Source organism: Carya illinoinensis, chromosome 14, assembly GCF_018687715.1.
Source record: "Carya illinoinensis cultivar Pawnee chromosome 14, C.illinoinensisPawnee_v1, whole genome shotgun sequence".
NCBI classification, from domain to species: domain Eukaryota; kingdom Viridiplantae; phylum Streptophyta; class Magnoliopsida; order Fagales; family Juglandaceae; genus Carya; species Carya illinoinensis.
This window is the reverse complement of record NC_056765.1, coordinates 18,696,984-18,712,082: the sequence shown is the minus strand read 5'-3', so window position 1 is coordinate 18,712,082 and position 15,099 is coordinate 18,696,984. Positions and strand designations below refer to the sequence as shown.

General features: G+C 37.0%; 1 protein-coding gene across 6 annotated transcripts; it reads right to left on the bottom strand.

Annotated features, from left to right (window-relative positions):
- Positions 1 to 8,809: 8,809 nt before the first annotated feature.
- On the bottom strand, positions 8,810 to 12,987 carry LOC122294743 (50S ribosomal protein L18). 6 transcript variants are annotated; one of them, XM_043103676.1, is made up of 4 exons: positions 12,669 to 12,987; positions 12,504 to 12,607; positions 10,998 to 11,076; positions 8,810 to 9,388 (listed from the first exon to the last, which is right to left on the bottom strand). In XM_043103676.1, the coding sequence occupies exon 4, from the start codon at positions 9,367 to 9,369 to the stop codon at positions 8,989 to 8,991; it is 381 nt and encodes a 126-aa protein (XP_042959610.1). In that variant the 5' UTR covers positions 9,370 to 9,388; positions 10,998 to 11,076; positions 12,504 to 12,607; positions 12,669 to 12,987; the 3' UTR covers positions 8,810 to 8,988. The 6 variants fall into 6 exon arrangements, with proteins under 6 accessions (XP_042959610.1, XP_042959609.1, XP_042959607.1 ...); XM_043103675.1 differs by having other exon boundaries at positions 10,998 to 11,066; XM_043103673.1 differs by having other exon boundaries at positions 12,472 to 12,607; positions 12,687 to 12,987.
- Positions 12,988 to 15,099: the final 2,112 nt, after the last annotated feature.

The following is a 15,099-nucleotide window of genomic DNA, read 5'->3' as shown; positions in this document are numbered from 1 at the left end:
ATTCCTCCCGAATGGTAGGCAATGTGTCAAGATCAGAGGAGGGAGCAGACACTAGTAAACTGGAGGAGATTGACTAGACGCCACGGACATGACGCAGAGCTTACAACTTTCATAGTTTTTGAACAGTATTCTAGTCTCATTAGTCGAGTTACATGAGTTACTCGATGAACTTCCTCAATAGTATATTTTAGTAATGTAAATATAGAGTCTGGTCTCTCATGTTTTTGAGATTATAGTATTCTGAAACTCATATTGAAATCGTAGATATTTATTTTGTTAAGTATGCTTAGTTTATGCTTTAATTATTTGAGATGTTATAAGTTGGGTGCATAGTATTAAAAAAAATTATCCGCTGTGAATATTGCATAATGCTAGATGTATGTTAGGAATATTGCATCTTATATGTCATGAACTAGGAAAGGTAACCTTGTGTTACATCTCCCGACACTTCAGATGTTCGTCCGATCCCAAAAAGAAATCTGGAGGCGTCACAGAAAGTCTAGCTGACACATCTCAATGTTAGGTGATAAAGGAATTCTCACCTTGTGCTAGGCAAGCAACCATTGTGCTAACCGTACGAAAGCGAGAACAAAGTTTAAAAAGCTAGTAGTTCTAGAAAAGAAAAACTCGCAACAAAAAGGTAAGCAACAAGCAAAGTACAAACTCGATGCCATGATGAGTGCTCTCCGAGATAGCACAGAGATGCTCAGAGGTGGTAGGTGTTGTACACAAAGGCTCATACTCCATCTGAGATGTCATATCTGCAGTAAGCCTATGAAAAAAAATATTATGGACCTGCAAGCCACATTGTCTAATCTCACAGATATGGTCCAACTCCACTTGGGAGACCCTTATTAGGGAAAGGACTGTGAGATTGGACCCAAGGAAAGCCGCAGGAATGAACATGCCCTGTCCCATCAATCATTCAAGCTCTACAATTCTTCAAGTCCATAGGGCAAATGGTAGCCAAGATCAAATGTCTCTTATTCAAGCATATTATAAGTTAGAAGAATGTTAGAATAACACCTGATAGTCTTGCCCTATAAAAGGCATTGAACAATAGACAAAATCTCACTTTTAAGATCGAATAGTATTTGAAATTCATTGGAGTTAGAGTCTTTCAGAGAGCAAGTGGCTTCAACGTGTTTGATGAAGGAAGCAGCACTATCACAATCGTAGATGTAGAAATACTATTCATATAGGTTAGCTCCTACAACCATACTATGATTGCAAGGTAAATGTTTGTAAGTATATTATAAGGTTAGGCATTGCATGTTCTTTAACTCTCCCTCCTTTCTAATGAAAATAATATATCTTCTTCATTATATTTTTGAACTATCTTTACACTGTGATTTTGAGATGATGAGCTTGAATGATGTGAAATGGTACAATTGTGATTTTTGAGGTTGTGTGTGTGGAGTCTTACCATGTGTCAATCATCATGGACAAGTTAAGGATTCTCCATGCCATTCCTAGGGCACATTGCCCCAAGTTTCGTACAGTTAGAGAATTATGTGTGACGATTGGGGTAAACGTCTTCATATTGGCCTCACTTGATAAACAAGTAGAGAGATTCTCTAGGTTAATCATTTGTGGTGTCTTTGAGTCGGTTGACCAGGTTGAGTGATTCTCTATGTTGGATGGTTTGAAATTGGTGAATTAGCTGACACGTTAACCAGTTAAGGTGATTCTCCATGTCAAACGGTGGAGTGGTTCCTTGCTTGGTATTTATATGATATGATATGGTGGGTTTTATGTGTTTTGATAAGAGGGTGATTCCTCACTTTGATAATAACTATGCATGTATGAGATTTGCTTAGAGGGTGACTCTTCGTAATGCAACTATACTTGCATTTATTCAGAGGGTGGTTCCTCTCCATAATTATGAACATATGTGTTTCTACCAAGAGCATGATTCCTCAACATGCATGAATTTTTGTCTTCACCGATTAGCTTACATGAAACTATGCATGCATATTTAGTACCATTGTCTCTCATTGGTAGTATTGTCATAGATGTTTAACCTACCTACAGTTTTGTTCATTGGAAATGTAGACTTTGATGCAAATGTAGCCCAAGGGAAGTTTCCTGAGGAAGAGGAACCCCCCTCCCTGAGTGATAGAAATGAAGGTTGCTATTAGTTATTAGTATTTTGTTGATATGTACTTTTGGGTTAGGCGAAACTGTGTTCGATTTGTCGCACCTGGATATAAGTGATGAACAATTGGTACTGTATAATATTATTTGGAAAATAACAATGGCATATGGATATTATTAGCATTTAGTCTCTGACTAAACCTTACTTATTCCACTGCAACTTACTTTACTTACTACATATTTGACCCATGATTATTTGCCTAAATTAAATAGTAACACTAGGGTGTTGCCAACCGGCTGGCATCCCTCGCTCCACAGATCCTTGCTAGGCTTTTTACCAAGGAACAAGGCACCATATCAGCTTTCTTTAGGAGAGCTACCAACCCTTCGATACAGAAAAGGAACAAATACGAGGACAGCGGATTAACCTGCCTTAATCCTCTTGTTGGTTTTAGTGGACCCTTTGGCTCTCCATTAATAAGGATTGAAAATGTAACAAACTTCAAACATAACATGATAAGATTAATCCATTCTCTCAATCACTTGTTCAAGAAACCCCCACTCATTTCTATTATATGCCTTGCTAATATCAAGTTGCAAAGACATATACCCTTCCTTTCTAGTATGATTTTGTCTCAAGAAACGAATCATCTTATAAGCTATAAGTATATTATCAGTAATCTGTCTTCTTGGGACAAAGGCACTTTGGGATTCAAATATTATTGTTGGGAGAAATTTCTTCAACTGTTGGCTAGTACCTTAGAAATCATCTTATAAATAACATTATAGAGACTAATAAGCCTACATTCTGCCACTTTCTCAGGATTTTTCTTTTTTGTAATCAGGTTAATGAAGGCATGATTAATAGAACTTAGGAAATTACCACTATTGAGAGCTTGTAATATTTCTGAGGAGATTGACTTGCCCACTATATGTCAATATTTTTGAAAAAATAATGGTGCCATTCCATCCGGCCATGGAGCTTTTGTCGAGTTCATTTGATACAATGCCACTTTTATCTTGTCTTTTGTGAATTCTTTGGTAAGTTCTTTGTTCATTTCCACTATTATTTTCCCTGATGTACCATCCAAAACTTCTGTATCCCTTTCAGTTTTAGATGACGTGAATAGGACTTTAAAATAATCCATAACCACCTTGTCTTTATTCTCCCATTCCTTCCATACTCCTTGATCATCCTTCACACCAGTAATCACGTTTTTTCTCCTCCTATGTGAAGCTTTGGAATGAAACAATTTCATATTCTAATCCCCTCCCCTAAGCCACAAAGCTTTCAAACGTTGTCTCTACATTATTCCCTCCATTTTGTAACACCCGTCCTTGTAGTGGGTCATTTAGAAAATGATTTTAAGAAAAATGATGAGAATTACCATTTTTTTTAACTTTTTCCTTCCATGCCAAGATATGAAAGATTCCATGTTTATAAAATAAAATATTATTCTTAATTTAAAAAGAGTTACAGCGCTAAACATTAAATTTTATAATTAAAAGTCCTTCGCACAAAACATTGTCCTTAAACTTCCGTGCTCTTCCCCTTGGGCCGTGTCCTTTCTGATGTGTATCGTTCATCTTGTCCTTGGGAGAGAACACGTACAAACTAAAATGAGTCGAAAACTCGTAAGTATTACTTCATACAGTTAAAATATAATAACATAGGATTTTAGTCATACATTTATCATTTCATACATATCATACATAAACATTCATTTGTTTAAAAAGTTATAAGGTGGGGTTTTCTTCAAAAAGGATTTTCTTTCGTAAAACAGTTCCCCATGCCTCGCTGCCTTCATTTCTTAAAGAGTCTGACCATACGTCCATTCTTTCTTTACATGCATACATTCTTTCTTATCGCTTTCATTGGCCGTAGCACACAGTTACGCCCCATGTGAGAGGGTTAGCAGTCTTTTGGACCTTGATTCCGCTCGTGGCCACAGGTTAGGAGTCCATTTCGTCAAGGTGCAACACTGGGTGCACTACTAGTACTACTTACCTGGCATTGCAATTTGCCTAGTCCAATCCTTTGGTACCCATTCATACATTCATATGGTCGTTATGTATTTTCATACATTAAAAGCATTCATTCCTCCATTCATTTCAGTCATTTAAGTCATTTTCAGTTCTTTCAATCCTTCAGTCCGTTGATTCGTAAAAGTCATTTAAAAGCATGAGCTTAAACATCATCTTTCATGGCATCATTTAAAACATTAGTTCATAGCATCATTTAAAGCATCATTTTTCGTAGGGGCATTTTAACACATTTTCTTCACGTCTTTCAAAGCATCGCTTAAAGCATGAGGCGTCAGGCTCGCATTTCATTTGTTGAAAATACATCCAGTAATTACTACGTATAACATCCATTCACATGCATACACTTACATACTTTGGGGTGCATAAAAAATGGCTGCCAAGGAGGGCCATTATATACTTATACTTGAAAACTTCTACTTATCATCCTTTCGTATCGCATCATCCGTGTCATTTTGTAGAGCATCGTAAAGGAAAAATATTTCATTTTTATTTTCATTTTCATTTATTTAGAAAACTCTAGAAGAGTATGAACATAATAGTTACTTGGACTCCATGCCATACTCATTTCATGTAATCCATTCATGTGCGTGTCAGATGGCAGCCTACATGCATACACATAACCTTAGCGTCATTCTCTATCTAATGCATAAGCAAGTAAACTAGAATAGAATTACACTTCACTTGGAACACTCTCCTTCTATCCCATGTCCTTACATGCCATTTACTATGTTAAAACCTTTAGGATCCATTTACAGTCCCTACCTCCGTCTTCTATGTCTTCCTTACCACATTTCCTCTTCATGGGACCCACTTGGGTTACCTTTTCCAATTTAGCCTCTTACTTCGAGGTCTTATCCTTGAACCTCCATGATTCACATTAAGGTTAAGACACTAAGACCTTCACCTTACTCTCCTATTAACCACATTCCGAGGCATGACTCAGACCAACTAAGTCATGCATCCCAATCCTAGACAATATACCCATTACTACCTCATGTATCCTAGCTTGTACTCAATCCTCATTCCCATCTATACATGCCGCATGACTTTAAGCCAATTCTAAGGCTTAAACATCGTGTAACTATGGTTAGGACAAATTACCCATTATATATGGTAAATCCGTTCAGTACACGTGTCTCACCAAATGCGCATGTGCCTTACCCTTTATCACTTAAGATGAACTTATAATCCGTTGAACGCCCTTGTATTAACAAGCTCAATACTCTGATACCAACTTCTATTCAAACCCGGTTGGTAGGACTCTTCCTACTTCCCAGCCATTTACAAGTTCATCACAACACTTACACGACAAGACCCATTTATTCTATGCCTCGGTCTCATCGTGTAGCTTGAGACTAACCTCAAGCTACATTGTGACACCCGTCACTACGACAGGATCACGTCACAACTACTTCAAGACACTATTCTACAATTTTCGACACTACAACACACGCTCTACACTCCTTGACTACGCATCCATCCTTTTCTTTGCAACACACCACACGATGTATCACTTCACCTCATGGAGTACGCTCCACATGTACTCCCTTCACACACGCTATGCCGCATCACCACTATGGCATATACGCCATATGGTGCATCACTCTATCACATGGAGTACACTCCGCATGTACTCCCTTCACAACACTACGCCATATCACAACTAGGGCCCACATTTCACATCACACTACACAATTATGCTTAACACTTGATTACACAACCACACTTTACCTCACAACTACGTAGCAAACTCAACAATTAACCAACTAACATTTAACATAAATAACGAGGGATGAGAGATTATACCATTGACGGGATAACCCATGTGTTGCTTGCTATTCGGCATGGCTAGTGGTGTTGAAAGCCATAGTTTGGGCGGTAGTTACCTTAGAATGGGCTACCTCGAGGATTGGACCTAGGGTTTTGGCTACTAAATCCATGCTGAGTAAGGGTGCCAACATGGTGAAGGGTTTGTGGGTGGCGGCTAACATCGCGTATGGTGGCGATTGGATACATACAGTGGTTGTTTGGGCTATTAGAGGCGGCTACAAGAGTGGATCTGAGCAGAGAAGGGTTTGGTCGTGGTCCTGGGGTGGTGGCCTCGTGGTGGTGCTGAGGTGGCACGCAGTGGATGCATGGTGGTTCATGGAGGGGGTTTGGGCTGTGGGTCTCATAGCATGAAAATGGAGAGGGAAGCTTGGTTGCTTGATGGCTGGCCATGAAGGGCTTGAGGGAGGTGCGGTGGAGCTATGGTGGCAGCACGGTGGCTAGAGGGCGGTGGATCTAAGCCATATGGGTGGAGAAACCCATTAGAGAGTGAGAGGGCATGGGAGAGGTGGAGGGCTTGGCTGGCAAGGAGGAGCCATGGTGGTCAGGGGAGGCCGTGGGTGGTGGCTAGCGGCGTGGGTTGCCGCGAAGAAACCTATGCTTGAAACCCATTTCAGGTTGTGTGGATCTGTATGTAAAGGGGGCTACCGTGGGGCTTGGGTACGGGCTAGAGATGCTCCCCAACAAGGAGTGAAGCTGCCGGCTTAAGGTGGTGGCCCGAGGCTAGCTCACAGTGGCACTAGGAGCCGAGAGGAATTCATCCAAACCTTTTGTCTTGGTATCTTCAAAACGAGCTAACTGTAAATTTTAAATATTGATTTGAAAATGCGTAAACATTTATTTAGTTTAAAACACTTAGAGGAATTAATATAGAATATTATTTTATAAACTAAAGTTCATAAAATAATATTCCTTCATCATTAATAAGATGATGAAGTCTTGTTAATTACTTTTAAGAGAATAAAACCATTTAATTAATTTAGAGTTTTCAACATAATTTAAATTTCAGAATACTTTTAGATGACTGAAATCATTTAAATTAAATAATTTTTCGCAATGATAATATTTTTGTAGCTCTTTAAAAATATTATGATTGTTTTATTTAAAATCAAGCTTAATCCAATAACACTGAAAATATCTCATATAAATATTTCCAAGACATTTAAAATATTTGAAGGCTTTAAAACACTGGGCTTGCTTTAGAAATCACTTAATATCTTTTAAAAACACGCCATCGAGGTCTGGCATGCATTACGAGACTCATAACCATAAGAGAGAAAAAAGAGCGAGTTGTTACAATTTCCATCCTGATCCACATTGCTTCAAAGTGAAATAGTCTTTGGCCCTTTTTCTAATAATGGTCACCACTCAAATTTAAGATGATTGGTACATGATCCAAGTGTGTTGTTGTGCCATGTACTACTTTTAATCATGGGAACAAATAAAGCCACTTTGAGTTTGCCAAAAATCTATTAAGTATTTCGCTAATACTATCCTAAGCTCCTATTCTATTGCACCAAGTATACTTACTCCCTTGAAGCCCATATCTTGCAATTCACAATCATCCAATAGTAATCTAAACTCAGTCATCTGTCCTTCAGGTCTTGCCCTTTCTCCTTTCTTCTTGTGCCTCTCAAAGATTTCGTTGAAATCTCCAAACACTAGCCACGCCTGAGCCACACTTCCTTTCAAAAATTCAGATCATCCTTCCACTTTTGATCGCGGTATTCCCAACTCCTTCTCCACCAGTTCGCATCAATTGTTCATAGGGGAGACATTCTTGCTCAGAGGTTTTCTTGTAGCTTTGCCATAGATCACAGTCCCGATCGCTATAAGAAAGCTTTCCACAGTAATAGCAAAGTTTGGGAGATGTTCATAAACAAATCTAACCTAGTATGGGCCTAATGATCCCAGGGAGATCCTCTTTCCTCTCAACGGAGGCTTTGTTGTGTCTATGCAAACTCTGATTCTTAAGAACACCCCCCATGCTGCATCACCCTTATCTATTTATTCCACTCACCCACTCGCAACACCAATCAGTTTTCCCACGTATTCATTCATCCCATTCAATGGAAGATTGTAAAGGTGCGCCCAGAATGAGGCTTCTGTAAATTGTATTTTACTCATTTGTAAATAACCTTCAAACTCCTTCATTAGTAGTAAGTGTTCATCAAAAGACTATGGTCCATCCATTTTTACATGACCCTTATCTCTTCAATCTTCAAACTCCACCCGAATTTATCCTTAGACCCAGATCTTTTAAACGATATTTTCTTGCCAAGTCGCCATAGTTTCCACATCATACTCTAGAACACTTCCCTGTTGTAATGACGATCTGTTAATATATAGTTTGACGATCAAAAACTTTGATAATTTAGTTATGGTATCCTCTATCAAAAATTTCTCGACATGGATCTCCTTTTCTTGCTCTGATAAGGATACTTCCTGTACAGATTCTTCTAACTCTTCTTCCGTCATCAACACAATTACCGTTCATCTGTATGCAGTCACCACTCCCTATCAACACAATTACCGTTCATCTGTATGCAGTCACCACTCCCTACGAAAGGACATGAGAGAACCTCTATAAAGGGAGAACCTTAGAGAGGAAGATAATATAAAGCAAAGTGAGATTTTAAAGTACATCAGTATAAGTAAACGGCCTTTCTCATATTATGGGTATACCAGGTTGAAAAGATAACGTCTTGCTCATATCACTTCTAGTAAACGGAGGTAGATACTTTATTTACTGTTTTGGAAGGCGTGTGCCTCCTCTGGGACAACTAGACTCAATCAGGCCAGTAACGCCCCAGAAGGTAGATGACTATGAAGAATTTCATTATGCTCCATAATAATAGCTCAGATCGCTTCATGAGTCTTCCACAAAGGTAACAAAATCCAGAGTAACGAGACTGTCTTCAGATAGTAAAAAAAAAAAAAAAATTGAAAAGACGGTAAAAATCATAAAAATATCTTACATAAATTATAAGGGGAGAACCCGGAGAAGGAAGGAACATATCAGTAATTTGCCCTGGCATTGTCATCTTTATCATCCAGAATAAGTTTGATCCCATTGCTTTTAAGAGCATTGACAATGGCCCATATCTTGGTACGGTTTTTAAAGCCTTTCTTTTCTACTTCTTTGTTAACATCAACATGAATCCCTCTTCCCTGTCCCTCTTCAAGACCCTCCACCCTGAGTCGCATAGCCAGCACCTCTCCAACAACTGCTGCCGCCTTGGCATTGCAAGACCGGCCACACTCAAGCGATCCCTTGATATCGTGTTCCACTGTTGATGCTGTTGCAACAATCCGTCCATTATTTCTGTCCACGACATTCGCTGTGATGTACTTTATTGATATGAACAATCGGAGCACATACCGCTTTAAAACCGTCATCCTTCAATTGTCCAAAGTCCTGATTTATTATTAAAAATGAGCCAATTAGATTTCAAATTGCATCCGTCAGAAGATTCTAACCCTAAAAACATTACATCTAAATTTTCTGTGGGCTAACAAGCCATGAACATCGTCCACAGAGGAACTTTAACAAATTAATAAATGGACGGTGCTACAGGCACCGTTGGTGGCTCCCGCCTCCGTTAGGCAAAAACAAAATTATTTTTTTTAGTTTTTTTTTTAAATCATTTTTTAATACTTTTAAAAATTTTAAAAAAATATAAAAAAATTATAATAATATTAAAAAAAAATCTTAATCATTAAGGAAAAGAAAAAATTAAAAAAATTAAAAATAAAATAGGGCCAGCGGTGGCCCCCAGCGGGAGCCACCAGCGGTGGCCCTATCATTTTCCTTGATAAATTAATGGTGTAACTATCGTGGTGGCATTGGCCACATAAATTTCTATTCCAATCTACAAAAATAACAAATGTTTCAGGATGTAGAAGAACTGAAGTGGCTCCAAAAAACTAAAAGAACACAAAAATAGAAGGAAGAAAAGGTCTTCAAAACAAAAATTACATTTGTGGCAGGTTTGCAACATGAGCCCACAACCCTACCTCTAACCCTTGTCCCGCCCCCATTCCACCCCCCCCCCCCCCCCCAAAAAAAAAAAAAAAAGAAAAAAAAATCCCAAAAGAAGAGCCCAAAAAAATGAAAAGTAGAGAGTATGGAATTTTGATGTAGAAAATCAGAAATTATACATATGACTAACATATACATTGCACTAGAGCGACTCGCATTTGCCAACAACTAAAAGGTATGAGGATAAACCTGATTGCACCAAAATAACAACATTCTACAGCTGTAAGGTTAGGCCTCTTTTTTTTTTTTTTTTTTTTTTTTTGGTAATATTTGATTACTAGAACAGGAATTTTGCAATAAAAATGGAAGAAGAGATTCCAAAACAATCTGGCCAAACCAAGATCGATATGGAGGAAATTAAATAAAGCTAAGTGATATTTACTGGATCAGATGATGTTTGTCCTCAAAGGCTCTTATAATGAATGCTACCTTAACAAAGAATCGTGTAAGCATCAAGGTGCAATAGCAATGTATTAAGCTCATCTCGGATCCACCAAAATAACGTTAGTGGCAGGATAAAGAAGAACTTGAGGGAGAGGTCCAGCTAATCTCGCACTAGGGCTTAGGTTGCTGTGTCTTCCTTTTTCTTTTTCTTTTTCTTTTTTCTTTTTCTTTTTTTTTTTTTTTTTCATCAGTAGGTTGCTGTGTCTTCCTAGTGATAATGTACTATATTCACTTCCCAAGTCCCAACCAACTGGATCAAGCTAAAGAAAGCAGATTAAATGGTTAAACCAGATTATTGGCTAACCATTAAAGAGTTTGACAGCACCATGTACACAAATCAAGTTCAAATGCTTCAAGGAGAAATACCACATCAACTAATTCGCTGATTTGCTCCTAACCACAAACCACGATAAAGCTTTTGAATTGCATATCATTACAGTCATAGGTACAAAACATGAAGAGTTGTGGATAGTAATAAATATTTTAGCTTGTTAAGGATAACAAAACACGTAAGGGGGGAAAAAGGATAGAAAATTTGTACCTCAGATGCTTGATGGCCTTAGCCTTTTCCTTTATTCACTCAGGCTTCTGAAACTCAAGCTGTCAGAAACTGCAGAAAGCTAACCAAGCTAACCATCAGAACTTCAAAAGTTATACAAAATCAGGCCAATCTAACTGGTGGTTAGTTAAAAAAACAAATAAAAATGCAGAATTACGATATGAGTTTGAATAAAGGATTCTGGTCAGCTTGACCTTTCAGAATAATAATTACAAACCCTTCTGCATCGAAAGAATAAGAGGACCGCATTTTATACAGCATACACCAAAACAGATAACTCTTTAAATCATTAAAATCCTCATTCTTTTGGAAATGGGCTAACCTATGTATTTCTTAAATAAGAGCTTAACCAACCTTTCTCAGAAATTTTGGAATCGTACTAACAGGAAATTAAAACTCTTAGATTCAAGATAAAAGCCCATAGTAAGAAACAAATTTAAAATCACATGGCTTTGACAGATGAAACATGAAAGGAAGAACAGGAAATAGATATTAACATTCTAAAATTCAGACCGCTAGATTATTTGTGACCAAATTCCAATGCTCATACTACTACCATGCAGAATCTTATTGTTGCCAACTACATAGATGATTTATGATGCGTTTATAAATTTACATATACATATTTATATAAAGTTCATACTAGATTGATAAATTACAGCATAATTCATCATCGAATTCATCATATATCAACTAAAAAAATAATTAGTCACTAGAAAAACGTAAAATCTATTTCTTCAAATTTAATAATAACACAGCAATTACTTTGTATGAGTTTGAAGCAGAACCAAAAATTTATGACTTGTGAGGCTATATGTTTACATCGTGTTTACTTGTCACAATCAGATTAGCCCCAATTAGATATTCAATTAACCAGACTTATCTAAGACAAATGAACTATGAAGGGCTGCATTTGCACAACCGAATCCATGAATGTTCTATCAAATCTTTTGAAATATCTGGCTTTAAAGGAAACCTGATAGAACATAGATTCATATGAAAAAACAAATCTACCCATGAGAATTACAATACACACCTGAGTTCCTTCATCTGTGGGATGGAAGTTCATCATCCAAAGCAGAGAATACGACATTTGGCTATAACACATTGCTATTACATAATGAAATTCCTAGAAGAAGATACTTAAGAGGATTTACATTGAACTGTTCTCCATCATGGTAATCTTTTCTAAAATTAACAGAAAGATCTAAGTAATCCATAGATATTAAGTATAACTAACTCTCATTTGCAACAACAGTTTTTCCCTTATTTTTCACTGTCATCTTTTTCACTTAAGAATACTTAAAACATGTAATATATTAATCTTAGGAGCATGATTTGATAAAATTCTCACATTTCCAGATTATCACAAAATAAACAAAAGAGTAGGGTAAAATAAATCCCATTACAACTGGTAATCCTAAAATTAAACTATATGTCAGTTCAGTGATGTTACCATAAAAAATACATGAAACAAAAGGATTCAACCTTGCTCCAAATTTATATCAGCAACCGAGAGAAGCCGAGACGTGGTGGAATCTTGGAGAGCGACACACCATAGACGGGCAGAGTGAGGGTATGGCCACGGGTGTCTGAAAAAGAAGAAAATAGCCAATGTTAGGTAGAGAGAGAGAGAGAGATTGCTATGTTTACAGTGGACGATGGCTAGACCAGAGAAGTGGTGTGCAAGACCGCTGGGTGGGTAGCGGCGCAGCGCACATTGGATCGGGAAAAGACGTGGCTACAGTTGGGCCGTGTGTGGCTGGAAGTGCTAGCCGGAAACAGATGGTTGTGAAGACTGGATCACTGGAGAGCTTGCCGATGTTAAGATTAAGATTTTGGTCATCTCAAAGAGAGACAGAGTTTTGGTTTTCCTCCTCTTGACGCAGGCGATTTCTGGAGCTTCGATTTGGGGTTAGTCATTTCATCGAGCAAGTGTTGCCTAACTTGGTTGGGAATAGTTCTATTATCACAATCTCCGTAAATTTAGTAAAATATATAATTTGATTTAAAAGAAAAATATTAAAATTTGGATCTTATAAAGTAAATTCTACTTTTTAAATAATGAGTAAGGTTACATAAAATCGTGAAATATGTAAATATCGTGAAGTTCTTTCAAAAAATAGTAAAATATATTATTAAAAAATTAATTTTTTTTATATAAATTTTGTATTTATTTACTTTTTTCAAAATGATTATACGATACTTACGTACTCATAACTGCAAGTAACATTCCTTTTAAAAGCATGCATCTTTTTAAATTTTTAAACAAGTATATATTTTTTGCATGTTTAGTGTACGCTTGTCATATTTATAGGTAGATTAAAAAAAGTTTCTTATGATATAATTGGAAGGAAATCATTTTCCTTTAATAAATTGACAGATTTACTTATCATGTAAGCCTAGCGATAGTGTCATTTACTTATTCATCATTGGAGAGGAAACAACGCCGTTTCCTATGGTTTGGGGCCTTGGGCTGCTGGGCTTTCAACTTTTCTGGCTCGCTGGGCTTGTTTTTACTTTTTAATATATTATGTATACCAGGATATATATAATAGATATATTAACAAATAATAGAATAAATATTAATAAATAAATGCATGAAGTGCAGAAAATAAGGGCATGAATAAAAGTAAAGAGTAATATAAGATAAAATCAACTTTATTGAAAACATAATACTTACAAAGAGATTAATTCTCAAAGGATTGAAAGGTAGGAGACATGGAAATGAGTTTACAAGAGAGAAGTTTTGAGAGTGACGAAAGAGAATGACTAGGAATGGCTTCAAATGAGAATTTCTGAATGCCTTTCCTCACTTACAAACTGCTTATTTATAGACTCCAAAACAGTACCTTATAATAATATTACTGACATGTATAGTAACTCATACACAGTAAATAGGCGGCTACATTTATTAAACATGGGCGGCTAAACAGTAACTAGACAGCTAGATGATTCTTGACTGACGGGCATCTTGAACAGTGACGAGCATCTTGAACAGTGTTCTAATAATGGACAAAAAGACGATAATCTTTTGGAATTACATAATCTGAGGGTCATAATTTGCCAGTTCCAGTTCATACGGATCTTGAGAATCCATCATCTGTGAGGAATAATATGGTGAGTTGTCATGAGAATGAGAGGCCTGTTGAGAAGGAGAGGCCTGCTGTAGTGGCGATGATGTTGTCTGTTGTGCTGAAGATAATCTGACTTGATGGTCTTCTTCTTCATCCACTGTCTGATACTTGTGACATTGCTTCTGCTAATTTTTTCAAATCTTTTTTATTGGTAATTGTTGCTAATTGAGTTTGGAATCTGCTTCTCTGAACAAGAACCTCATGAGCCTTGGTAATTTTTTAGAACATTTTTACAACATGATCATAATTATACTTTTCCCACCATTTTACAGAGACTTGGCGGGCCAAAAACATAATATTTTTGAGAGAAGGATGAGGTTTAATGACATATTCCCACTTCATGATCCAATTTAATTTGGTTTTAAGAAAGAAAATGAGAAGTGGTAAACAGTGTGATAATGAAGGTGGACAATCGTTCTGTAATGTGAAAGCTTGAAGACTCTCCTAGGGAGGTGAAGGAAGAATGAGAGATTCTGGTCCAAATTGATCCCGCCATAATAGGAACCATCGCAGTAGAGTCTTAATTTCCTGTAATTTATCAAAATTGAGAAATCAGGAATGGCGCAAATTCTTGTTTTGTCGTAAGAATGTTTTGTTCCATGCTTGCTGATAATCGTAGTAATCGAAATAAGGAGGATCATATGACTGAGAAAATCTTCTCGTCAAATATGGGTTTTTTCCCCACTGTTCTAAGGTAAGAACCTGTTTAATAGTAACTTTGTAGAATGCAATAATCGGAGTTGCAGGTGGAGAGGGTTGAGATTATAGAGAGCAGGAGATTTCAGAAATAATAATAGAATCAGTATCTACTAAAATAAATTCATAAAAGTTCTAAGTCTTGGTAATGTTCTGGGGAACATAATGCCAATCTAGTAATAGAAAAGCGTCAAGTAATTTTTGAGGTTCAGATAAATGCTGTAATTCTGATTCAATAGGAAAGACTGGAT

Coding starts and splice junctions, on each gene's coding strand:
- LOC122294743 (XM_043103676.1), bottom strand. CDS start 9,369: ATGACGGTTTTAAAGCGGTATGTGCTCCGATTGTTCATATCAATAAAG.